The sequence below is a fragment of the Neoarius graeffei genome, chromosome 8, assembly GCF_027579695.1.
Source record: "Neoarius graeffei isolate fNeoGra1 chromosome 8, fNeoGra1.pri, whole genome shotgun sequence".
NCBI lineage: Eukaryota > Metazoa > Chordata > Actinopteri > Siluriformes > Ariidae > Neoarius > Neoarius graeffei.
In genome coordinates this window covers 23,851,666-23,879,263 of record NC_083576.1, presented here as the reverse complement: position 1 = coordinate 23,879,263, position 27,598 = coordinate 23,851,666, and the positions used below count along the sequence as shown (strand labels likewise).

Here is a 27,598-nt window from a genome sequence, read left to right as displayed (position 1 = left end):
GCTGTTAAAATGAGCCCCATTCTTCTGGGAAGGCTTTCCACTAGATTTTGGAGTGTGGCTGTGGGGATTTGTTCATTCAGCTGCAAGCTTTAATGAGGTCAGGCACTGATGTCGGGTGTGATTTTTATATTGACATTCCAGTCCATCTCCAAAGGTGTTGTGGTCAGGGCTTTGTGCAGTACACTTGAGTTCTTCTACTCCAAACTTGGCAAACCATGTTTTCATGGAGTTCGCTTGGTCCACAAGAGCATGTCGTGGAACAGGTTTGGGACACTCTAGATCCAATGAAAGGGGGAAATGCTACAGAGCGTATTTCTATTTTTGTGGTAAGAGGTTGGAGAAGAACCACATATGGGTGTGATGGTCGGGTGTCCACATACCTGAGTGTATCAGAATGAAATAAATTACACATCATTGATAAAAACAGTAACGAAAGTGCTGTCGGATAATATGGAGTACATATGAGTGCTCTTGTAAATAAGACCCGCCCCCTACCAAACTGGCGATCCAATCATCTTCAAACTCCGCTTGTCATGAGCAAAAGCAGCTCCTTCATTGGTTCCCTGCGCCTCGTGCAGGCCCTGTCCGAAATGGAGCATAGAGCAGCTCTTCTACAACGGCTCCTTAGGGTGGATATGGAAGACCAAGGGCGCTATTTGGGACAGGGCCATAGAATCCTTTGAGTGTTTCCATGTTTTCCTGCATTTACGACACGCAGGTTTAACTCTGGACCCTTGAGTAAGTAAACTGGTTACTTGGCTCTTATTTTAAGCTAAACGTCTGACAGACACACAGCTGCTAAACTGGAAGCTGAAATTCGACAAGGAGATAAATACCTTTTTCTCTTTTAGTAGCTATGAAGGCTTTTATTCCATGCTCAAGCGAGCTGTGGCGTTGTGTTTCTTGTGCCATTGTAGATGAAATGGGAAAGCTGAGTGAGAGAGAGAGCTGAAGGAGAGAATGGCTCAGACATCCAGGAGTCCTCAAGAAGGACACAGTGAGGCTGAACCCAGCAACAACAAAACACAAACACATCCTCATGCTGCAGGTGACGGGATTTACTGCTGATAATTAACGCATCTGTTATAATCACGTTTTTTTCCCCACGTTTGTAAGTCTTCCAAGTTGCCATCATCTGTCTGCATGGACGATAGAGGTACTGGGCAGTCCTGAATTTTCATACTGAAACTGTTTTAGTTCAAATTCTATTTCATCTGTATAGCAGTTTTCACAGTGTAGGGGAGAGCGGGGAAACTTGGAACAAGTTCTTTGCAGTGATGTTCATATCTTACAGACTATTTTCTATACCCTCTTAATAATTAAGTTTAATTTATATAGGGGTTGTTTTACAATCAGGGTACGCAAGCTAAAAATCACATTTAACACTTATCTTCAATACCAAAAGGTTTGACTAAATAAACTTGGTTGTTTATTGTAGCCCTGTGATAGCTCTAGTTACCATGCAAAAAAAAATGTGGTGATAACGTTATTTTTGGTGAATGTATGGCAATATATGTCATATTTAGCAAGATTCATTCATTCATTCATTATCTCTAGCCGCTTTATCCTTCTACAGGGTCGCAGGCAAGCTGGAGCCTATCCCAGCTGACTACGGGCGAAAGGCGGGGTACACCCTGGACAAGTCGCCAGGTCATCACAGGGCTGACACATAGACACAGACAACCATTCACACTCACATTCACACCTACGGTCAATATAGGCTACGTTTACATTACGTCGAATCAGCGGATCATCAGATTAATGTTCTTAAAACGATTCGCGTTTACACTAAAACCATTAGCCGTGCACATAGCAACGCGGATACGCTCGGCTCCGCAGGCATCCTGCGCTCCAAATCACTCCGCCCTGAACAGCGAGTGCCCTCTGGAGGGTGCGCACTCCGGCCCTGCGCAGCTCACACAGCGCGCGAGTGAAGTGAACAAGCCACGATTCGGGACTGAGCCGCTGTGTGTGAGATCCCAGCGCAGATCACTTATTACTTGCAAGTGGAAGGATGGCAAGCCTAAAGACAATCATAACTACACAATGGGCAGTATTTGCATCAGTATTTGCAGTATTTTCATACTTTTATACTCTTTAATGAAAGGTGATACAAGGCGGAAGTCCGCACCGTTTTTCAGCAGTCGCGTCACATGACCAACGCCAGCGAATCAGGAAGGTGGATGTCACAGTGATGTTGTCCAATGAGACGCCAGCTAGAGCTCAGCACAGCGTATTCGCGTATTCTGAATGTTTACACAGCACCGGACCAGATACGATCTAGATTGAATACGTGGACGCTGGCGGATTCCCGTTTCCTGGCTTTTCCAGGGGGTTTAATGTAAACGGACAGTGCATCCGCGAAGAAAACGAGACAGATATGGTCTAATGTAAACGTAGCCTTAGAGTCACCAGTTAACCTAACCTGCATGTCTTTGGACTGTGGGGGAAACCGGAGCACCCGGAGGAAACCCACGCGGACACGGGGAGAACATGCAAACTCCACACAGAAAGGCCCTCGCCGGCCCCGGGGCTCGAACCCAGGACCTTCTTGCTGTGAGGCGACAGCGCTAACCACTACACCACCGTGCCGCCCTATTTGGTTCCATATCATTGAAAACATAGTTAAGTTTTAATGTTGAATGCCAGTAAGTTTTCACACTATTTTGATCAAATTAGTATGTAATTGTGTCAAAAAAATGTCCTGTCCGAGACAGCTAATTTTTCAATATAAAATAACATATCTAAAATGATTATTTTCATCCTAAAATGTGGTCAAGATATTGGGACATGAATATTAGAGACAACTAACACAAAGCTTACAGCCTTATATTTAAAAGCACTATGTGTGTTGCATAGCCTACCTGGTTATGAATTTCCAGACTGTGTTGCAAAAGATGTTCAAGGATGTGTTGCACAGCTGGGTGTTGTGTTAAAGACTCTGTGTTGCATATCAGGGTATGATGTTCAAGGCTCTTCGTTGAATAGCCAGTGATTTTTGGATGTTTGATATTTTTGATTAAGGATATGAGGCACTAGCCTGGCAAGCCAGACTATAACATGAAATGTACAAGCAAAAATACTTTCTGCCACTAGGTAGGGTTGTCTAGTTCACTATGCTAATTGGGCACACCTTTCTATGCTTTGATATCCGGCCTACAGGTTTTACGATGAATGCGTAAAATGGGCTTCCCCTGTTTTAAAAACCAGCAGCCGCCACTGCTGTGCAGTCTTTGAATCTGGAAACATTTTTTTTCGCTACCTGCAAAAAAATGGTCTGCCACAGTCGGGGGGGGATGTTGTGTTCCACAAGAAATTGGCAGAACATAACTTCTGCAGCCATCACAGAAGTCTGGGCAGTCCGAGCCGATGGACTTAAAATGACCGAGAAAACCATGTGCAACTATAAAACCACATAAATCGAAAATAGTTCCGTTTCATTGGGCATGCGTGTTTGAAAAAAATAAATTGTGGATGCTAAGAAAATTTTCTTGGAGTAACAGCAAAAGTCTCTGATACAAAATGTAATTTTCCCATATGAATCAGTATTAGCCAAAAAATTGCATTTTCCCGTACAAAATACGGGGAAACTGTATAACTTGACATGTATGCGTTACACCATAGAATGGAGGTGGAGGCGAAGTAGAAAATACAAGTTTGGGGAAGCCATGGTCTAAAGGCCAATTTATGCTGACAGCCCAGTCCTCGCAGACGGTGTCGCAGACAGTGTCTGCGTAGCCCCCCCACCTTCGCAGACGCTCTCCGCGCACCTCCCAAAAATTGTGATCACCGCAGAAGCCTCGCAGACAGCGCCGCAGACAAGAGGGCTCTGATTGGTCCACTCTACCCGCTGTACACGCACTTCCGCTTCCCTACTTTCCCGGTTTTTGTTTTCACGACCGCCATTTTTAAAAACACGAGCGAAGATGGAGCAGCATGAAGAGCGGTTGATTGAGGAAGTACGTACATCTATACGACTCCAGTTCTAGTCATTATAAAAAAAAAAAGTTCTAGTCATTATAAGTAACCGGAGGATAAACACTCCACTAACCACACCCACCAACTACTCCTAGCGACTTCGTGCCCCCTTGCGTTGTGCCGGTGAATAACATCGCGCACGCCTATTCCCCCGCTCAACAATAAATTACAACTGTCTGCGAAAAGCTATCTGCGAAAGCCTTGTCGCAAGAGCATGCAGAGGCCTTAATGATTGGAGAAGCAGCTTTGGGACCAAAAGGTCACTGGTTTAATTCCCTGGACCAGCAGGAATGGCTGAAGTGCCCTTGAGCAAGGCACCTAACCCCCGCTGTTGTGGAGGCCAGGGTCCTGTTGTACATCGCTCTGGATAAGAGCCCCAGCTAAATGCCTGTAATGTAATGCTTGACAGAAATACTGAACTGTACAAACCTTGCTGCAGTGTCCAGCTTCATGTCTCCAAAGGAAGTCTGGTTACTCTAAGGGGCAACATCTAACTTCTGATGTCATCTAAAACCTGATTGGTTGAAATTTAATTTATGGGAATACAAACTGTCCCAAGTCTCCCTGCTTTCCCCTATATTTAATGTATTCGAATGTAATTTAGATACCAGACGTGACAATGGTAAAGGTAAAAACCTTCTCTCACAAAGTGAACCCATCCTCCTAATCTGGCTGACAGTGCAGTTAGGCCCTGTCCACACGGCAACGGATTCAGGTGAATCCGATAAAATTGTTTATCGTTTCGGCCTGGCGTCCACACGGCACTGGCGTTTTGGGTGCCCCAAAACGAAATCTTTTGAGAACGGGTTCCAGAGTGGAAAGATCTGGCAACAGCGCCGTTGTGAAGTCGTCTGGATGAGTAGAACGGATTTGTTTACGATGATGTCACAACCACATGTGCTTCACGCCGGGTAGAAGTGTAACGAACTCGATGCGAGTTGTCAACAAATCCTATAACTTGGTACATGAAATGCGCTTACAAAATATTTTCACTGTGAATATTTATTGTGTAATGGTGCAAAGTGAGAGAGAGAGAGAGAATAGCTCTTAGGGCAGAGTCAATCCCGCCAGCAAAAATAGGGAAAAAAAGGAGCGATCTCACCTCTTCAGATGTTGGTTTAAGTCCTACAATACATTCCTCAAAAAGGGCGTAGAAGAACAAATTAATCCATCAACGTGTAGCATTCAATTTATTACGGACCATTAAAGACACCGCCTTCCGCGTAGAATCGTATGTCATCCTCGCTGCCATATTGGATGGGTCAAAGCGGAGCATAAAGATGCCTCATTCATGTGCTGCGTTTAACTGTACCAACAGGTTTGCCGTCCAAACGAGATCACATGGGATTACCTTTCACAGGTGAGACTGGAAAAATACTTTTCATTGTATTTGGTCATTATAATGTAATTTTACGAGCAGATTTTTCTGACTTTGTGGCTAATATGAAGTCTCGCGCATAATAGTTTATGCGCATGCGTCCTTACTACTTCTATTGTTCTGGTGTCTCCGAAGGGACCGTCTTACAGCGCCCCTAGAGGTGTGGCATGTGTATTGCATCGTTTTCAGCAAGTGTTGCATTGCCATATGTACCTGATATTTTACTGATCCGTTGCCCATGTGGACGCGATATTTTTTTTAATAACATCTCGTTGCCGTTGTTGTGTGGATGTAGCCTTGGAAGTGATTTTGCCTCGAGTGTTAAGTATGTTGAAAGGGTGTTTAATAAACACGTGAGTCCTTTTGATGAGCATGGGACCGTCTGGATTTTGGGAAGTGCAATCTTTAGGGTACACACAAAGGACCGTACATCAGAAAGAGCAGGAAGTCAGTCAGAATGAATGTCTCTGAACTACGATGTAGACAAATGCTTATCCAAACCAGCCCAGGTTTCTTCCATGTTCTGTAAGACTCCTGTTATTTTAACTATAAATGTGCCTTATATTGAACATCCTTTCTGTTTTTCCCCAAGCCCCTTTCACGTACGAAACCTGTTTGTATGTAATGTAATGTATTCCCACTGGAGCAATGGCAAAATATTATTGTTGATGTTACTAGGTTGCCAGTGGATAGATTAAACCGTTTTTCTCCCATTCCCACACAACACCATTGCAGGATAATGGTGATAAGTGTTTTTTGGTGTGCGCGCGCATGGGATACCAGACTACCACATATATAAGAGAATATAACAATGCAATTATTCTGTTTTTACCAGTTCAAGTCATCAGTTGAGTTTTTCCACTTGTTTTTTTGTTTAGTTTTAACTGCTATATTTTAGTACGCCTGTGAACACACATCATGTCTATAACACATTTTCCCTTTAGACAGAGCACTGCCGTCTGCTGCGACTGACACCTCTGAGCTTCATGTCTCTGATACTGGCCAGGTCACTTTAGTAAGTACAAAACTGATGGTCCAGCAGGGACTGAACCTGCTTCCTCAACATTGACTGACCTATAAGTTTGTTTTGTATTCACACTATAATAGAAATTTTGCAAATTTTGGTCTTTAAAACCATTGCTTTATTTTCACATGTTGTAGATGTAGACTTTTCTGTTTAAAGTGCTGTTCATAACAGCTAAATCATACATTTTAAGCTATAATGTCTCAGGTTAAATTTCAGTATATTGGATGTTTGTTTCCTTTTGCCTGTCAATTGCTAATTTCAGTTTAATATTTTATCCACAGAGAAAACCAAATGGTTGTCCAGAAATACTTCCTGAAAAAGATCTGTCAAAGGACAAATGTAATGGTAGGTTGTGAAATTCACTGTATTACTCTTGTGTCAAAATTTAGTGTATGTTATTCTGAGTTCCCTGTACAGCAAAGAAACTTGGTTACTCTGCTGATTACCAGAATGTTAATGTTATTGCAGTTATCTTCTCTCTTCTACTTGTACACCCACCCATCCATTATCTGTAGCCGCTTATCCTGTACAGGGTCGCAGGCAAGCTGGAGCCTATCCCAGCTGACTTTGGGCGAGAGGCGGGGTACACCCTGGACAAGTCGCCAGGTCATCGCAGGGCTGACGCATGGAAACAACCAACCATTCACACTCACATTCACACCTACGGTCAATTTAGAGTCACCAGTTAACCTAACCTGCATGTCTTTGGACTGTGGGGGAAACCGGAGTACCCTGAGGAAACCCACGCGGACATGGGGAGAACATGCAAACTCCACACAGAAAAGCCCTTGTCGGCTGCTGAACTCGAACCCAGGACCTTCTTGCTGTGAGGCGACAGTGCTAAGGCCATCCTTAAAAAAATCCGTTTCCTGTCCACCGGGTGAGCAAAAAAATTTTCAGTCGGGAGGGAGGGATTTTTTATATATATATATATATATATATATATATATATATATATATATATATATATGGATGGATAAGAAATCGCAATGCTGTGTTTGCGTTTTCTTTCAGTACTTTTTTATTACAAAAGCAGACACATTTAATAAAATATGACAGTTTAATCAACTGAAACTTGTACAAAAACTTTAAGTTGGCATTTTAAATGCTGACTGCAACATTTGCAAAACTTTTACAAAGGTACTTAAAATGTCCGACACATGGACTTTTTGTAGTTCTAAATCGACCGTTAGGCCTAGTTTGGATGAAATTACACTATTAAAATGATCACTGAATGATTTGTTTTTCTGAATCTTTACTATTTTATTGTTCGTTAGAATACCATTTTGCGATTTCACACTTAAGCAGATGTTTGAAAACTCCGGATCTCCTTCCTTCATGGTGGCTGCCATTTTTTTGTGCCGCACGGCGCATGCGCAGAGCTGATTCAATTCTATGGACCCTTTTCACATGACGTCACGACAAACGCGGCCGCCATTTTGGACGTGTACTACCAGTAGTTTACCACAGCCAACATTGAGGAACGCCAGCAAAGAAAGTTTTTACTTTCAGCAAGACTTCCATCATGCCACTATATTGTTGTGCACCTGGATGTAGTAACCATCAACAAACAAGGCAAGGTTTATCATTTTATCGGATCCCGACGGAGAAGATGGATAGCGGCCATTAACAGATTGGCAGCCCTCGGCATACCAACGCTTGTGTAGTGACCACTTTGTTGGAGGTAAGACGAATAAAATTAGCCAGAAAAGGCATTACATTGCTGTTAACATTCTGTGGCGGCGAGTGTGTAACCAAATAGGTTAAAATAACCCATTGTAACCTCTTTGTTCTTCTGTAGTAGCTATTGTTGACTGGCTAATGTCAACAAGTAGCTGGTATGTTACTGTAGCAATGTTTACGTTCAGTCATTTGGATGACTGTTAAAACCTTTCAGTCTCAAGTTTTTCCTTTACTGTATTTACTAGTTTACTGTAATTATGATCCGGCAGTTATTTACACCGGATCCAGTATAAATAGCTGCCGGAGCCAACGTCCGAGGTTCCGGAGCGCGCTCCGGCTTGCTCTCCCTCAAATTAAGCAGCGCGCGCCGGCTTGCTCCCGGAGTGCTCCGGCCGAGGTTCCCCTCAAATTAAGCAGCGCGCGCTGGCTTGCTCCGGAGCAAGCCGGAGCGCGCTCCGTAACCTCGGCCGGAGCACTCCTGGAGCAAGCCGGCGCGCGCTCCGGAACCGCGGCCGGAGCACTCCTGGAGCAAGCCGGAGCGCGCTCCGGAACCGCGGCCGGAGCACTCCTGGAGCAAGCCGGAGTGCGCTCCGGAACCGCGGCCGGAGCACTCCTGGAGCAAGCTGGAGCGCGCTCCGGAACCTCGGACGTTGGCGTGTATGTGTATGGCGATGGGTTTTTAACGACATAGGTATACAGATCATGTGGGCCGAAGTCAGGTAAAGACGAGGGCTTCGTACGTCAGTGAACAATCCTGGTGGAAGCAGGTAAACGTCGTTCTCTAAGCCTGCTAACCTCAATTTTTGCAAATACCTCTCCCTCTGCTCGCCCTGTAAATACCCTACGTCGCTGGATAGTGAAGGTGTTTTCTGCATCTCGCTCCTTTTTCTTTTATGTTTTTCGTTTGTCGCCTTCCTCGCATTCAAACTGATTCGAGCCGAAGTCCACTACATGTCCAAAATGGCGGTCGCGTTTACGAAGGTCACGTGACTGAAAAGGGTCCATATTCTGCGCGGAATGCAGGGCTTTCCACAAGCGCCGGCTGCCGGCCATACAGCCGACTATACAATTAAGTCCAGCCGGCTACTTTAATGACTATTATTTTTGTAGCCCACAGGCTCTAAATATTAATTTTCGATTTTAATAAAATTAAATGTTTATCTAACGGACTGACAATGTCAAACTGAACCGCACTCATTTAAGTTATGATTCGTGCTGTTTGTACCGATAATAACCACAAATTCCCCGCTGACTTCGTTGATCAAGGGAGAGTAACTCATCCGTGGCCCCGACATGCGGTGTGCGCGCGCGCACTCGGCGGAGGCAGTAGTATGTCGGAGGCGACATCGGAGGGAACAGAAGCAGAGATAACGCTTATTTTGTCTCTGGTAAACCAGTCTTCTCTCGTTCAATTACGTGCTGGCATCAAAAGACACCGTTGGTTGTAAATGAAACCAAACTGAGTTGTTGAAGTGTATTTTCATACAGAAATGGAGAAATGTTCGCTGAGTGTTTAATTGTGTAGCCACCACTGCAGACCGTTGTCATTGTTAATTCATAGCATGCTCAGTTGCGTGAATGTGTCATGCACCGAAAATAAGAGATTTACAAGCCAGGAACGCCTCATGATGCAATACGCAAGAAAAGAAAGAAGATGATTTACTGCCATTTTGTCTGTGGATTTGAGTAACGCTTATTTTGTCTGTGGAAAGGTCTGTGGAAAATACATTTAATCCTGGGAACTGCGTGCACAGGAGTTTATTTTGTGTTTACTCCGCCCCCCCCCCGGCTACTTATTTGTCATGGCTGGCTAGTATGAGCCTTAGTGGAAAGCCCTGGGAATGCGTAAATGTCAAGTTCGATTTTAGATTTACGAACCCGAAAAAAATGTCGAAAAACCGGCGTTAAAAAAAAATTTCAACCGCACAAACGGCACTCACCCAGCCGGTGGACCGGAAACAGAAAATTTTTTTAATAATGGCCTAAACACTACACCACCGTGCCGCCCCAGACTTGTACACACAATATCTAATTTGTTTTGGGCAGGTGCAAACTCTGAAACTCTCCATAAGCCCTGATTTGTTTATAACCCCAGTTCCAAAAAAAAAGTTGGGATGCTGTGTAAAACATAAATAAAAACAAAATGCGATGATTTGCAAAGCATGGAAACCTTATGTTTTGTTGAAAATGGTGTAAAGACAACATATCAAATGCTGAAACTGAGAAATGCTATTGTGGGGGTTTTTGTGTTCATTTTGAATTTAGTGTCAGCAAAATGTTTCAGAGAAGTTGAGACATGGGCAACAAAAGACTCAGTTGTGTAATGTTTAATAAAAAAAAAATAAACAGGTTAATTGGCAACAGGTCAGTAACATGATTGGGTATAAAAAGAGCATCCTTGGATCAATGGGTTTCCATGATTTGCAGATCACAGCATTGTTTTTATCTACATTTTATACAGCATCCCAAGGGTTTTGGAAACAGTTCTGACCAGACAAGTCCAAAAGATATCTCCACTGGCTGTTTTGCTAACTAAAACACTCCAAACCTAAATTCATTGTTCTTTCCTTGTTCATCAGCCCATTGAGTTGTCATGCACAGTGCAGCATAGCACAAAATAATGTTTTCTGATAAGGCTGGAAAGATGCATTTTTAGTCCAAGTGATGTAGAACAGTACAGCATGCGTCATAACACAGTCCATCTAATCTCTTGTGTTACCAGGTTCTCCGTACCAGGACCTGTTTACCAAGTCCCGTCCGAAGTCAAATCCTCTGTTTCCGAAGTGCTTTAGTCCTAAGCACCTCCTGAGACAGAAGAGTGACGGTTCCCACTGGAACTATGAAAACGAAGATAATTTTGTAGCATGCCAGGATCTTACTTCTCGTTCTTCCCAACGCCTCCAGCACCTAGAACGCACTTTATTAAGTCTCAGGTCTCAGTGTCATGTACTGCACGGATCAGGAGGCTGTCTGAGAGGGTGCATCACAGGACTCTCCACTTCAGGAGAAGCAGAATTTTATCACCATCCTCAGGCAGCAGCCTTTAGCCAGCACTATGCACAGCTCCAGCACCTTCTGGAACAACGGGCTCAGCTCCTCTTCCTGCATGAGTATGGGCGCAGATGTCGCGCAGCTAGGTGCTTTATAACACGATTGGGTGATGTGCTGGGGAAAGCCTGTCTCTTAGCCAGCAGGGGTCAGAGTTCAAAAGAACATGATGACTGTTCCTGGAACCTGGAGCTTAGGGCTATGTGTGAGGAATTGCAAGTCCATATCAGCCACTGGGACATGCTACATGCTCGAGTGCGCGCTGACCCTTTCTTGCGAACTGTTTTCAGTCACACAGAGATGCTGCATTCAATGCAGAGGGGGCTGTGGTTGCTGGGACAGCAAGCCTTGCTGCTGATGGAGAATTGCATGCACACACTGCTTAAAGCGTTAGCTGCTGCTCAGCTGGTGTGTGTACCCAGAGATGCCTTAGAGGACTTGCTGTCTACTGTAGAGCTATACAATCACATCATAACAAAACTAAGGTCCCAGAAAAGAGCTGCAGCTTGGAGTTTGCAGATTTTGTTCACCTCTGATTGTTCTCAGATCAACTCCGGCTTGCCCAGGAAACAAATCAGACCTGGAGCGTTGTTAGTGGTGGAGATCATGAGGATCGTGGCACAGCATCGAGCTCAGATTGCAGCCAGGCAACTTTACAGCTGGACATGCCAGCAGACTGATCTTCTTTCTCTTGCAGGACAAACCAGCACAAAATGGGGGGACTTAAGGAATTGTCTGGATCTTCTAGTCCCACCTACTTCAGATCAATCAAAGTCTATTCTGGATGAGACCCCTAAAAAGTCACTCCATGGTTTTTGGTCTTCCAGTCTGCCCTTGTTTGATTTTACTTACCAGGATAGAGAGGACATTCTGGTAATTCTCTTTCAAGTCTTAGTCTCCTCAACAGACCTCTTAGCGCCACACATTCCCAAAAGACCTCAACTGGAAAGAAGTGCCTCTGCAGAGAGTGGCTGTAGAACCAGTGGGCGAGAAGAAAATCCAAAAATATGTCCCTCTCGTATCCAAAACACTGCTCAGCGGATGGATCTGAGCAACATGGATGCATGTGTGGCACTTTTCTCTCAGTACAGGGGAATGCTATGGAGGGAATTTGGCAAAGCAGTTATCAAGCGTTTTTATTACCCGTCTCACAACAGTATTTTGGGTGGTATGAACCAGTGGAATGATCAGATGGTGTTCCTTCTGGTCAGATGGCTAAAGCAGGCTTGTAAAGAAGGTATGACTTTAAAAGGTGATGCATAAAATCAGTTTATTTGCTTATTGAATTGCTTGAATGCTGAGTTTCTTTTATTATAATTTACTCTTCCAGAATTGGTTCCAGCTGAATGCAAAGATGTCTTGAATAAATTCTGCTCCCATATTTTATCTACTGCTGCCTTCATATATTGGGATGCAAGTAAGTTGGTTAAATAAATTGGATAATCTTTACTGCATCATGTCTAAATGACACTGTAATAAATATGACGCATTTCTCTGATGCAAATACAGAGAAGGGACGTTAATATTTTTATCAGTATTGTTTTAGTTGAATTGCTTAATAGTTTTTCTCTTGCAGTATAAAAGAAAGTAGTTCTGGATTTAAGGTTTATATTAGTGCACTCATTCTCATATATTCTGGTTTCTGTCATAACGTTTTAAAAGATGTGTGATTGGTGATGTAGTGAAGGTTTCCGTAAGGAGATGTATTTTTGAAATATTTTCCAAATATTTTGAATATTTGTCTGTAACATAAGTTGCATTTAAAAAAAAATTAACTTAATGAGAGAGAGAAACCAAAATGCAAGTTAGAAAACTATTGTTTATAGTGACTAGAACACAAGTGATGACAGGAACTAAATTGTCATGGTCCTTCCACAACATTAACTGTAACTATATACAAACTAAAAGCAGGATGTGTGGTAGCAAAAACTGGCCTTGGCACAGACGTTAAGGTAAGAAAAACAGGATGTAGGTGTAGAGCTAAAAACATCACAAAGCACATATATTGTTGACTGAGCAAGGCATATAATTTTAAAGTGAGAAAAACAGGTAGAAAGGAATAATAGTAGGAAAACAATTGATAAATTGGAGCTTAGTATGTTAAGGAAGAGGTTCCAGGTGGTCAAACTTACTTAGAAGAATAAGTGGAGGATAGATGGAGGAAGTATGGACTTGAGGTAACCCTAAGGGCGAAGGACAGTAGACAAAAGTAGAGAGAAAATTAGACAGAAATGAGTGAAAAAAACATGGTAACTAATAAACTGTAAGGGAAAAAATGGGAACTCCAATTAGTGGGAGGTATTAAGATTGAATTACCAAAGCAGGAGGGGTCATTAGGGGTCATGCTGTATCACACCGATTATTCTATATCAACTTAAATATTCCTTTTGTTAAATAAAAATAAATATAATTATTTACCCACATGTATAAAGGTTGGGATAAAATATAATAGCCTATTAACTAAAATATTCCTTTTATTAGGCAGATCAGACGCTCGCTGGCCGTGCTGTGAAAATTCTGCACGCAGACGCTCATCTAAGTTTCCAGATCCATCATTGCTTAACTCTTGAATATTTTCTATTGCAAATATTATCATTAAAATGCATATAATTTCTGCTTTCCAAAGAAATTGATCTCGTTAAGATCTGTTCAGTACTTTGGGAGTAACGGCAGGTTGAAGTTGGTACAACAGAGTACAATCTCTGCTCATGTGACGTTGGGAAACTGCCGGTGCTTTCTGAGACACGGAAAAGCAGTCAGGCTCTCTCTTTTCTGATTGGTTTCTGACTGGATTACTCATGAATATCAATCAGATAACTTTTATAGGGATGTTCTCGAGCTCTCACTGTTCCTGATGAAGTATTCAGCAAAATTTTCTGTCAGCTAGTTTTGATGTTATGCTTCACGGGAGACTTTGAAGTGAGTTTTCGTAGCTTTACCTCCTTATTTTTTTCAAATAAAATTGATTCCTGTAAATAAATAACTACTTTAGAATATAACTGTAGTTGTTTTGATGAAAAATATTGAGATCTTATTGGTCAGAATGATATTTAAAAAAAAACCTGGAAGTCAGAAACGCAAGTGTCAATTTCAATTCAATTAATTGGAATTGTTTATTGGATGTGGCTCACAGTTTTTTCGAGGTCTGCCTTGAAAGCTGTGAATATTATCATTTATATTCTTTAATATAAACATTAGTAGGCCCTACTTTTGAGAAATGCAAAGGCCTACAGAGCACAAAGAGGGTATTAGAAATAATCTTTTATTACTTTTTTTTTTTTTAAATTCAGTGTACCAAGTTAACTTTTTTTTAACCTAATTATCAAAATAATACTAATTAAATACTAATTTGCATAATTTGTTTTTAGTAATTTTTCAGACTTTGAAATAGAAAAGCTGTTAAGAAAAAAACATTTGATCTCATTCGGTAATCAGGCCCATTTTGGACCATGTTATCCTAATACGTAATATTACGACGGTTTTCTAAAAATTAAGCCATTTTTTTCAATCTTTGATTTGTAATATCTCAAGAACAGAAACATTTTAATGCTGTAAAAAGTGTGTTCTGCATTCAATTCTGAATTCGATGAGAGCAGTTTCAAGCAATTTGGATTTGAAATAGACCTTTTCTTAACCTTTTGTGAATATTTCTGAAGGCTGTAGTTGGCTTAAATATGAAATATCTACCTCCTTTTCTTCTCTTTTCTTTAGCTTTCAGCAGTCTTTAAAAAGGGAGCTCTGATTTCTTGTTAACTCTCTTTGAACAGTCATTCGCATAACAGCTCTGCATTTTGGATCTGGGATTTTTTTTTCTTTTTTTGGTGTGTGTCTCTTTTCATGGCATTAGAGCTGTGTTACTTCCGCCTAAAGTGAAGTCATGTGCATTCCCACTATTGTACATTATTGTATCCTCTGCTGTCTGAACAATGCAGTTATAGCTGGGAAAAGCTGTAAACCTATGAAATTATGTAGCTTGATAATAATTGTGGTTCATTTTTCATCAATTTTAAACATCATAAACTTGTATTGTGATTTATTGTCACACAATATATAATTGCATACTTCATCGTAAATTCCTTTTTCAGATTTGAACACTATTGATTGTTGCAGAAATTATACAGAATGCCCATTTTATATGGTGTAGGATCTCATCTCATCTCTAGCCGCTTTATCCTGTTCTACAGGGTTGCAGGCAAGCTGGAGCCTATCCCAGCTGACTACGGGCGAAAGGCGGGGTACACCCTGGACAAGTTGCCAGGTCATCACAGGGCCGACAGATAGACACAGACAACCAACCATTCACATTCACACCTACGGTCAATTTAGTCACCAGTTAACCTAACCTGCATGTCTTTGGACTGTGGGGGAAACCGGAGCACCCAGAGGAAACCCACGCGGACACAGGGAGAACATGCAAACTCCGCACAGAAAGGCCCTCGCCGGCCACGGGGCTCGAACCCGGACCTTCTTGCTGTGAGGCGACAGCGCTAACCACTACACCACCGTGCCGCCCGTGGTGTAGAATATTTTATTAAATATTCACTGTCTCATATGCTCTTCTGTTAAAGGTGTCATTATAACTAATACTACACTGATGCATGTTGTAAAGTGTTAAGTATTGTCTGATACTGATTGGTAAATACTAAGATAAATAATAAGATCTATAGGCTTTTAATCAATAGGTAATGAGTAGAACTCCATGCTCAATAACCTTTGCAGTTTTTCCCCATTTATTTATTGGTTGAGAGTAAGCAGTGTTAACTGAATGTTTGTGTTGCAGTAATGTGTGAGTCACTGGGTTTAGGAATGAAGGATAAGTGCTTACCAAGAGCCATGATGGAACCTTGCACTGTGAGAACCGCCACCATGGAACTTGCACTCCAGCTCTTCCCTCCTCTCCTCTCAGTACTCCAGTTACTGCAAAACCCCCACACAAACTTGGGTACTCTTCAGTCTATTTCCTGTAACCGTTCTCATTTTGTTTTAACCTGTAGAGCAGCGTTTCTCAACCTTTTTTCAGTCACGGCACCCTTCAGAAGTACGCAAATTCTCAAGGCATCCCCATATAAAATATACGCAGTCACGCTGACCATACGCTGACCCCGGCGGTGATGTTGTGACATGGGAAAGGGGGCCGTGAGACAAATTTTGATGATGCATGAGGCGGCGATGATCCTGCATTAGTTTTTTTTTAATTTTAATTCATTTTATTTATTTCAATGTTAGAATATATAATTTTTTGATGGCACCCCTAATGAAGCCAGACGGCACCCCAGTTGAGAAAGGCTGCTCTAGAGGACATGCAGTCTCTTTTAAAGACCTTGCCTTGTGAAGACAAAATGGTTCATCCATCTTTTCTAAGGACTTTGTGTCATTCATGATGTTTGTTTTTCTGTGCCCAGGAGAGAAAGGAACCAGGAGCCTTGGGTTGCTGTGCAGGGCCCAAGCCACTGTTCAGTCCTCTATTTTCTGGGTTGTGAGTAAAGCCTACCAATTTCTGGCCTCGTGGTCTCTTACTAAGTTTGTGCTGATCACACAAGGAGACCTTAAGGTATAGAACATTCTTTTGTATTGAAGTTTATATGCCATTTGGAGAATATAAATGAAGAATATACATCGATATTTTTGGTTGTATGATTTTGGAAGGCTCTCAGGGAGACAGTGGAGAATCTAGTGCAGCAGCTGAACCCTGTGCTTGGGAGTACTGATCATCATGATCAGCAGCATCTCATCATGGAATATGGACTGCAACTATCTCATGCACTCTCACAACTACAAGTAAAATTTTCCAAAATTTCATTGCATTTGTCATTAACACTGGGAAGAAAATTTTGCAAGCAGTTATGATTGCTACTATTTTATAGGCTGGAGTTTCTGAGATTTTTAACACGCACTATTGTATATAGTGATGCCATATTAAAAGCTATTTGCTTCTCTAAATAATCAGAATAGTTTGTAACACTAATAACATTGTGGTGTGTCAAGAAAATCATGACTTGTAGGTAGATTATGTTGATGAGGCAATTTTATAATGCATCAATACAGCTCTAAGCATGTGCAGGCCATCTCCATTGATGTTAATGCTTTATTTTAAAGAGGAGGACTCGGTGTGCATACAACATTACATTACTAAATTTTAGAATAACCTTTAAAGATTCTCCTACCTTGAGTTTAAAAAGTTGAACTACAAAAGAAGATAATCACAGGCTACAAATGCAAACACGCACCAGAGATTGTGTTTAAAACACCTGAGCAAGCAAATGCACAAGTATAATTTGCAATGCATGTGCACACACTTTTTATGGCTGGTAATCTCAAGAGCACAAAAGTGGTGAGGGTGTGGTCTGAAGCATGTACTCTGTGTGAAACACAAATGACCATAAATAATTATTTGGCTGTTTGGCAGTTAGACTAGACCTGAAAGTAACTGGTGTTGTACAGTAGCACCTCCACGTCTTGTGACCCTGATTAAATCTTATCCAGTTTTAGTGAATAAGAGTTGAGACTATATTCATGTAATCTTTTAAAAAATCATAGGCCTTCTCTGAACTTTTCCTGAGAATCTTTTCGATGGACTGCAAGAAAATGTCAATGGAGATTTTTGAACAAACAATGCCATCAGCAAAACACTGGAGAGTCAACTATAAAACAGGTCAGAAGGCAGATAATTGCATTTTTGGGCTTTAAAAAACATGTATATGTTTTCAGTTCAACCACTGTTACTATCCAATATCATTAATCATCAGTATTATTGCTTCCAGCATAGAATAGCTGCTTTGTGTGCGTTTTCTTAGAATTGCCCAGCACCCCGAGTGATTATGCAGCCTTTGCAGTTCAGAGTGTGCTTGGCCAGGTGTTGGAGGGAGTGCAGCCCCTACCGGATGAAACTCGTATTCCAGCACTGACAGAAGCTATGACTGCTTTCATGGAGGCCTGGATGGAGCACATACTCAAACAGAAAATCAAGTTTAGGTCAGTGGGTAATGTTTCTGTATGGATCAAATTGTATTAGTCGTAAACAACCAAACAGTATTGTATAGATGCATTGTATACATAATCTTAGTATTGGAAATGGGCAATATATTTGTAAGAACACTTTTCCTTTACATTAACTCCTTCATTATAGTGTTCACGGAGCACTGCAGCTGAAGCAGGATTTTGACCTGATTCGAGAGTTTATTCGTTCAGAGAAGTACAGCCTGTCGGAGGAGTTACACCACCGGCTCCTGTCATTACGTGTCTTTCATCAAGTGGACCGTGCCATAGTGTGCCTGCTACAGCAACCTGTGACCAAACCATACATGTCCTCTCAAAGATGGGAGCCTTTCCGACACTGCTGTGAGTTACTGCTAAGGACTTTAAAGAAAAACAAATGTAACAGTTATTTCATGAAATCGAGTCATACCGGTACGTGAGCTGATGGGGCACAGAGTGCTGAGTTGGGTATAAGCCATCTCATCTCATTATCTCTAGCCGCTTTATCCTGTTCTACAGGGTCGCAGGCAAGCTGGAGCCTATCCCAGCTGACTACGGGCGAAAGGCGGGGTACGCCCTGGACAAGTCGCCAGGTCATCACAGGGCTGACACATAGACACAGACAACCATTCACACTCACATTCACACCTACGGTCAATTTAGAGTCACCAGTTAACCTAACCTGCATGTCTTTGGACTGTGGGGGAAACCGGAGCACCCGGAGGAAACTCACGCGGACACGGGGAGAACATGCAAACTCCGCGCAGAAAGGCCAGCCACGGGGCTCGAACCCGGACCTTCTTGCTGTGAGGCGACAGTGCTAACCACTACACCGCCGTGCCGCCCCGGGTATAAGCCATATATGTTTAAATTGAGTGGAATAACTATTTTATTCTATCCACATTCACTGGATTTTGAGAAACAGAACACTTTTTTTTTTTTTTTTGCAAATTTGATAAATAAAAACTTTTATACAAACATCCAACAATCATTTCTGCATAGAATGTAAACAAATCAGCAAAATGACAGTAGCAATTTGTGAAAAATGCTATAATAGTCATTTTTGAAAAATAAAGATATGTTCATACCATCAAATACTTTTATTCCATATTTTGTTGCTTTTTTTTTTTGTATGTTTTGGGGTTTTGTTTTCGAGTAGAGTTTTTATTTCGTTCTCAGTTGGTTCAGTAATACAGTCTGCCATTTTCTTTTTTTCTTCTTTCGGGTTTTTGGCAGTTTGGTGCCACCGACTGGGCTGGAGTGTGGAACAGGCAATATTGGCAGGGGGGATGACCAGGGGCGTACCCATCATTTTAGAAGTGAGGGGGACAAATTGTTCAGAGGTCTATTTAGTGATTTATCATCCTCTCGCATTCAACTGCACCTCTCCTTAGCAGCTAAAGAACCACATAACCACAAACAACACAGCACCAGGGAACCGACTTTAGTTCTTTAAAATGGTATACTATCAAAATCTAAAGTCAAAATCTATAAATCTGTAAAGTAAAATTTATAAATAGAATTAAGAATAGTAGTAGTGACATAGCTAGTTATATTCTCTTCTCACCTGTGACCCTGCATAATCATCCCTGTTGGCCTCTGGTCCACTGTCTCCTCTCTCACCCTGCTCTTTCTATTGTGGCAGTAAAGATTAAAAAAATGTGGAAAGCAACATTTTGAAATAGAATTAGGAATACAGTAATAATAATCAGCAAATTCATGTACTTTAAACTTTAACTACCACAAAAATAAATTAAATCTTTACAAAAATAAGAGTCAAAGGAACACGCATACATTTATATTCTTATTTTCTACCCAGAAGTGAGTAGAGTAGCCAAAATGGTAACGTTACTCAAGTAAGAGTATTGTTACTTTAGAATTATATTACTCAAGTAAAAGTAAAACGTATTTTGCAACAAAACAACTCTTAAGAGTACAATTTATCCAAAAAGTTACTCAAGTAAATGTAACGGAGTAAATGTAACTAGTTACTACCGCCTCTAAGTTAGCTAGCTTAACTAACTAAATTGACATCTATTTGTCATCTTTTAGCTAAACATTATCTACATTCAACAGCATTACTCAACTTGCACAGTTTGTTTGGAAAAAAACTGTCTAAAGTCTTTAGCCTCTTGGCTGGTTTGCTGAACATACAGAAGCACTGCCCAAATCTGAATCACACCAAAGATACTCATGCAATATTTTCTAAAGCGTCTCTGATCACACACGACAGCGGTGTTTGTTCGCCGCCTTAGCTCCGCCTGCTCATGATGTGTTTAGAGGCGGCTCGGAAAAATGCGTTTCCACATGTTAAAAATGAATTGAGTGGTTGTAAAAAGTGCGGGGGACAGAGGGCACAAATACGGGAAGTGCGGGGGACATGTCCCCTGTGTACCCCGTGTCCGCTACACCCATGGGGACGACTATATTCTTTTAGCTGTTTCTGTTTCTTTTAAATACTTGATGATAAAGTGATGCATCTGACTTGATCAGAATCAGATATGCGCTCCATCATTTTGTTTTTCTCTACTCATGGCATATGAGCTGATATCCTAGTCAATCAGCGTGTGCAATTGCTCATATATAGGCACAACCTAAAAGCGGAGTTTCCGAGTTTAGGATGCTATTTCTCCCTCAGTTTTCAACCAATCATCACCAAATTTCACATTACCTCTGGGCTGAATTACATTGCCATGATGATCTGGATCATTGATCTGGAATGATCCATGAAAAGCTATATTTTTTTCAATCACTTATAACTGTCAATTTTCATGATTTTTTTTTTTCAATAATTTTCTAAATTTTGTTCAGGGTGGCAGGGCACAACTTTTCCTCACTAATGGCCCTTTTCCACTACCCTTTTTCAGTTCACTTCAGCTCGCTTCAGCTCACTTCAGCCCGACACGGCTCGCGTTTCGACTACCAAAAACCAGCACGACTCAGCTCGTTTCAGCCCTGCTTAGCCCCTAAAACTCGCACCGTTTTGGAGTGGGGCTGAAGCGAGCCAAAGCGAGCCGACTGAGGCTGGAGGCGTGAGCAGACACTCCCCTGTGCACTGATTGGTGAGGAGGCGTGTCCTCACATGCCCACACACGCCCCGCGAGCGCGCTGGGATCTGTAAACACCGCAAACCCGGAAGAAGAATAATTACGAATTACGAGAATTTCTGAAGCCTTATGCGCCTCGCCTCATCTATACGCTCTTGCCAGTATCTGTTGGCGTTGTCGGTGACAACAAGCCACAGCACCAAGACCAGCAACACTAACGACTCCATGTCCTCCATGTTTATTGTTTACTATTCGGGTCGTGAGACTACCGCTTAAAAGCTCACTGAATCAGTCAGAGCATCGTGGACGAGTTCACGGAGCGCAAGGCTCGCCGTATGCCCTTCAAATAATGCGCGCAGTAGGCTATTGATGTTTTATTATGAGCCATGTACAGTATGTCGCCTAATGTTTTTTTGTTTCTGAGTTACATGTTCGTTTGAAGGACTTAATGTACAAAATAACATAGTTGCACCCCGTAGTGTTGAAATTGGTAAACACAGTGCATTCAGTGAGGTTTGCACCGCCCTCCTTTTATTTCTGACTCTTCCTGTCACCACTCTGAGCGCTCATTCGTATGCCCTTCAAATAATGTGCGCAGTATAGGCTATTGATGTTTTATTATGCGCCATGTACAGTATCCTAATGTTTTTTGTTTCTGAGTTACATGTTCGTTTGAAGGACTTGATGTACTAAATAACATAGTTGCACCCGGTAGTGTTGAAATTGGTAAACACCGCAGTTGCGGACATTTTGTAGCCTAAAACGATGTTATGATAAGCTTTAATAAAGGGCCCGGTCATTTGCCCCGCCCCCGGCCCGGCTCTGACTTGTTCCGCCACTGTCACTGATGTCACTGTTTGCGCTGCTTAACGACATCACATGACGTCCACCCACTTTCGCTAACTCCACCCAATGTGTCCACCCACTTCCAGCCAGCACGGTTCAGCGCGGTTGTAGTCGAAATGCAACTTCAATAGCCCCGCTCAGCTCGACTCGGCACGGCACGGCTCAGCCGCGTTTGTAGTGGAAAAGCGGCATAAGCGTCATTCTCTCCCTCACCAGTCTGGATCTGTAGGGTACGGTGACCAGATGTCCCGGTTTATAACAGCTAGCGCCAATTACTGTGACCTTAGTCACAATCTCTGTCTAGTTTGCATTGCTTATCTGGTTTTGACCCTGTTTGTGTTTTTGGACTTTGAGTATTGTATTACCTCTGATATCCTGTCCTGTACCTCATTGGACCACTGTATGTTTTTCGAGTCTGCCTTTGTCTACATTTTGGATCTGTTTGCTAGTGTGCTTTCAATAAAACTCTGCCTGCACTTACATTCGTCTGTCGCGCTAACATTTGCTGTTTCGTTTTATCTTTTAAATAATGTAGCGAGGAAACCAGTGCTCATTGCTGGCATTCATGGAGCCAGCAGTGACATTCATAGAGGACATCTCTTTGTAAGCCAAATAATATTTTTATGTTTTGGCTAACTTATAAAAACCCAATTCTTGTACATTTTTGTTGTGTTTTCAGGCCCAAACAGGGCCCAGGTGGTGGACGAGGCAGTTGGAAGCCTCAATAATCTGGAGACTATAGATGTCCAGGCTGCCTGTCACCAGGTCTTAACCCAGGCAGAAGGCTCTGTGAGCCCTGAGCTGATCTCCACAGCACCACCTGAATCCTACTTAGCTATGGCACAGCAGGAGTGGCTGGACCTGCGCATCCACACTAGTTCCCGCTGGAGGATCCCTGGTCTGCGTTGTTTCACTAAATCAGAGTCCTGAAAAACTGATGCAAAGTGGTATGTTTACAGTAGTATCATTTGTACAGCAATGCACATGAATCCTGTAGTAATATGGCATATGCACATGTGTAAAAACAAACTCTTAACTGTGAGAATGGTTAAAGTGTAAAGATCACGACTCTGAATTATCACTATGAAGTATTTTGAGTACAGTCAACTTTTTGTTCAAGAAATACTTTCTTTTGTATTATTTCCAACATATGCAGATTGTCATGAGTAGACAGCCATTTTATGTGATTATTCAGTTTAGTAGATTCAATACTAGTCTTTTATAATACTAGAGTATGTATTAAATTATAGCTATTCATAATCTAAGTTTATAAATGTACAAAATGCACAGTATTAGTTTATTTTAAATGCCTTTTTGCATTTTTATATTCAGGTTATATCATAACTAATGGTATAGAATATTTAATGTAAAAGTGGTACTAACACTATGTGCTGAGAAACTGCGATTTTGTGAATTTTGTTTCTGACTTCATTGTGTCGTTAAAACCAAAGCAGGTCACATATCTGGTGTATTTGGATAAGCTGTTATTTGACTTTTTTTTTTTTTTTTATATATAATAGGGGGCTTTTTTTATGTTTTTGATGTATTATGATGCTTATATTTATGAATAAGAGAAATTACCAAGCATTACTTAATATAAGCCATTCACTGATTTTTCCATCATGGATTGGAATAAAAATGTTTTTTCATTTTTTTATATTTGTCATCGTGTTTGATCTATAACCGCAGCTCTGACAATAGTGCTAGCTACAATTCAAGTTACCATTTCTACAGGAACAGCTTCACAGTAATTCACAGGGACTTTTATGCTGGACACTTAACAAGTAAGCCTAATCATAAAATGACCGTTGAAAAATAATTTTACAAAAAGAATAATAATATAATAAAATAATAATAAATAAAAATTATAAGGTCAGGGCTCTGTGCAAGTCGCTCAAGTTCTTATGAGTGTGATAAGCAGGTGTCCACAAACCTTTAGCCATATAGTGTATATGGAAAGAGTCTCTGGTGTCAGTGCTTTGCTGCCAACAGTCAGCAAGTTTTCTTCCATGGGATAGTCTTCAGGAAGGAATGAGGACTGTGCATTTTCCAGTTTTTCTGTAACGTAAGAAAACGATCAGTTGTTATCCTTACCAAATTACTGTGGTACATGAGGACTGAAACACGGTGGGACATGCTGTTGTTGGAAATTAATCAGCTTCAGGATACCATCAGTAGCTCCACTTTGCATCAGGTCACATCACACTACCCTGTCATTGATTGTTTTCCTACAGCAGTATGACTCGTTGTACAATGTGGTGTTTTTTTCTTAATTACTATGGAAACGAATAATAACAGAAAAAAAAATAATGAAACTGATTATCAGGATTAGCAATAGCTATTACAAAGCACTAGGCAATTATTCCACTGCTCACATTTGATGCACATATGGAGCCTGTATGGGTTTATCATAAACACACTCAGGGTCAGGGTGTTATATCCTTGACAAACACACACATTACGTTCACCGATCAGCCATAACATCTAAAACCACTGACAGGTGAAGTGAATAACATTGATTATCTCATTACAGTGGCACCTGTCAAGGTGTGGGATATTGTACACTGCCTGGCCAAAAAAAAAAAAGTCACTAATATTTCATTGGACTGCCTTTAGCTTTGATTCCAGGATAGTGTGTGTTTGCTGAGGCATTGTTTCAACAACCTAATGCAACTTGACATTTATTTCCATCTAGAGTTGCGTTAATTTTTCACCAAGATCTTATACTGATGATGAGAAAGTCAAACCCCTCTGTGCATCTTTTTCAGTACATCCCAAAGGTTTTCAGTGGGGTTAAGGTCAGGGCTGTGGTGTGAAAATGATTCCTCATGTTCCCTGAACCACTGTTTCATGATTTAAGCCTGACGTTGTCATCCTAGAATATGCCTGTGCCATCAGAGAAGAAAAAATCCATTGATGGGATAACCTGGTCATTCATTAAGGTAGTCAGCTGAAGGTTGCTGACCAATTGAAGCAACCCCTGATCATAACACTGTACTATGCATGATGGATGCATCATTTCATGCACTTCTATTCTTACCCTGACGCCCCAATCACTCTGTAATAGAATAAATCTGGACTCATCGGACCACATGACTTTTTTTCATTGCTCCAGCATCTAATCTTTATGCTCCCTAGCAAATTGAAACCATTTCTTCCGGCCACTCAATGGTTTCGTTCCAACCCTGTGAGTTCTCGTCGCATTGTGCATGTGGAAGTGCTCTTACTTTCACTATTAAGCATAGCTGTTATGTTCTACTGTCTTTTTTAACGATTCAACTTCAAGCGTTTAATAGACCTCCAATTATGGTCAACCAAGATTTTGCTCTGTCCACATTTCTTCTGTGAAGTTGACGGTTCACCACTATCCTTCCAGGTTTTAATAATGCGTTGGACAGTTCTTACCCCAAGTCCAGTCATTTCAGGAATCTCCTTAGTTGTTTTACTTTGTTTGATGCAGGCCAATAATTTGACCCTTCTGAAACACAGTAACATCTTTTTCACCACCCTGGGATGCATCTTCTGACATGGTTGTTTAAGAAATAAGCTACTCACTGCATCAGTTCGGGTTAAAAGAATGGTTGTCAGATGAAACACAATCACTGCATTAATTATCCAATCAAATAATCGTATTTGCTTATTTAAATCCAAGTAGCAACTTTTTTTTTGGTGAGGCAGTCTATTAGGCAGCAAGTGAGCAGTCAGTTCTCGAAGCTGATGTTTTAGAAGTAGGAAAAACTGTCATCTGATAGTGTGTGAGACTTTGACAAGGGCCAGATTGTGATGGCTTGACAACTGTGGCAGAGCATCTCCAAAATCGTAGGTCTTGTGGGGTGTTCCCAGTATGCACTGGTTTGTACCTACCAAAAGTTGTCCAAGGAAGGACAACCGGTGAACCAGCAATGGAGTCCTGGGTGCCCAAGGCTCTTATTGATACTCATGGGAGGCTCTTGGCTAGCCCGTCTGGTCTGATCCCACAGAATAGCTACTGTAGCACAAATTGTTGAAAAAGTTAATGCTGGCTATGATAGAAAGGTGTCGGAACACACAACGGATCACAGTTTGCTGTGTATGGTGTTGCAAAGCCGCAGACCAGTCAGAGTGTCCATGCTGATCCCTGTTCACTGCTGAAAGCATCTACAAAGGGCACATGAGTATCAGAACTGAACTATGGAACAATGCAAGAAGGTGGCCTGGTCTGATGAATCACATTTTCTTTTACATCATGTGGATGGATGGCTATTTTGGTGACCTATGGAAGAGATGTCACCAGGATGCACTACAGGAAGAAGGCAAGCTGGCAGAGGCAGTGTGACACTTTGAGCAACATTCTGTGGGGAAACCTCGGGTCCTGGCATTCATGTTGATGTGACATATGTACCAGCTACCTAAACATTGTTGCAGACCAAGTACGATATTGCCTATTGGCAGTGGCCTTTTTCAGCAGGCCTGCCACACTGCAAAAATTGTTCAGGATAGGTTTGAGGAACAATGCAAGGAGTTCAAGGTGTTGACTTGGCCTCCAAATTCCCCAGATCTCAATCTGATCAAGCATCTGTAGGATGTGCTGGACAAACAAGTCTCATCCATAGAGGCCCCACCTTGCAACTTGCAGGACTTAAAGGATCTGCTACTAACATCTTGGTGCCAGATACCCCAGCACACCTTCAGAGATCTTGTGGAGTCCATGGAGTCCAACAGGTCAGAGCTGTTGTGGTGGCACAAAGGGGACCTATACAGTATTAGGCAGGTAGTTTTAATGTTGATTGGTGTATAACTGACCTGTTCACATTTCCGTTTCATGTTTAGTTGATATGTCTTGTTGACATATACTCTTATGCACCAAATGTTCATCACACATCACATCACATTATCTCTAGCCGCTTTATCCTTCTACAGGGTCGCAGGCAAGCTGGAGCCTATCCCAGCTGACTACGGGCGAAAGGCGGGGTACACCCTGGACAAGTCGCCAGGTCATCACAGGGCTGACACATAGACACAGACAACCATTCACACTCACATTCACACCTACGGTCAATTTAGAGTCACCAGTTAACCTAACCTGCATGTCTTTGGACTGTGGGGGAAACCGGAGCACCCGGAGGAAACCCACGCGGACACGGGGAGAACATGCAAACTCCGCACAGAAAGGCCCTCGCCGGCCCCGGGGCTCGAACCCAGGACCTTCTTGCTGTGAGGCGACAGCGCTAACCACTACACCACCGTGCCGCCCACCCAAATGTTCATGTTATCTGTAATACATTTTATTTACTTCCTCTTGTAGAGCTCAATTGAATGATTGTTCATATAACCTAAAATTTGATGTATATCTCATCTTGGAGAAAAAAACTGTTATAAGTTTTATAAGCCTTACAGAATAAAAACGAAGGTTTTGGTCTGAATTATGACCGGCGGCATTAAATGGATTTATGGAGCCTTTGGTGTGGAAGTATATGAAGTTTTGGACGTAGCTTACTTTTGTAATATGGCGCGCGATCACAAGATGGCGCCAAAACGCTACTATGATTTACCTCAAATATAAATAAACTTGCAGTGCTTTTCGAGTAAACCTGCATTTTGAGTAGGTTTTTTTTTCAGTATTATAAAATGTATAGT

The 27,598-nt window shown here is 41.8% G+C and overlaps 1 protein-coding gene across 5 annotated transcripts; it reads left to right on the top strand.

The window, feature by feature from the left end:
- The first annotated feature begins 638 nt into the window (after positions 1–638).
- ccdc142 (coiled-coil domain containing 142) lies at positions 639–23,633 on the top strand. Of its 5 annotated transcripts, XM_060927463.1 has the most exons (14): positions 639–738; positions 918–1,048; positions 5,297–5,338; positions 6,301–6,371; positions 6,665–6,728; positions 10,789–12,351; positions 12,445–12,531; positions 15,895–16,056; positions 16,517–16,665; positions 16,761–16,892; positions 17,652–17,766; positions 17,909–18,086; positions 18,241–18,452; positions 22,662–23,633. In XM_060927463.1, the coding sequence occupies exons 2-14, from the start codon at positions 961–963 to the stop codon at positions 22,910–22,912; spliced, it is 3,114 nt and encodes a 1,037-aa protein (XP_060783446.1). In that variant the 5' UTR covers positions 639–738; positions 918–960; the 3' UTR covers positions 22,913–23,633. The 5 variants fall into 5 exon arrangements, with proteins under 5 accessions (XP_060783446.1, XP_060783447.1, XP_060783445.1 ...); XM_060927464.1 differs by lacking the exon at positions 5,297–5,338 and having other exon boundaries at positions 640–738; XM_060927462.1 differs by lacking the exons at positions 639–738; positions 918–1,048; positions 5,297–5,338 and adding an exon at positions 22,518–22,585 and having other exon boundaries at positions 6,338–6,371; positions 6,665–7,263; positions 22,662–22,819.
- Positions 23,634–27,598: the final 3,965 nt, after the last annotated feature.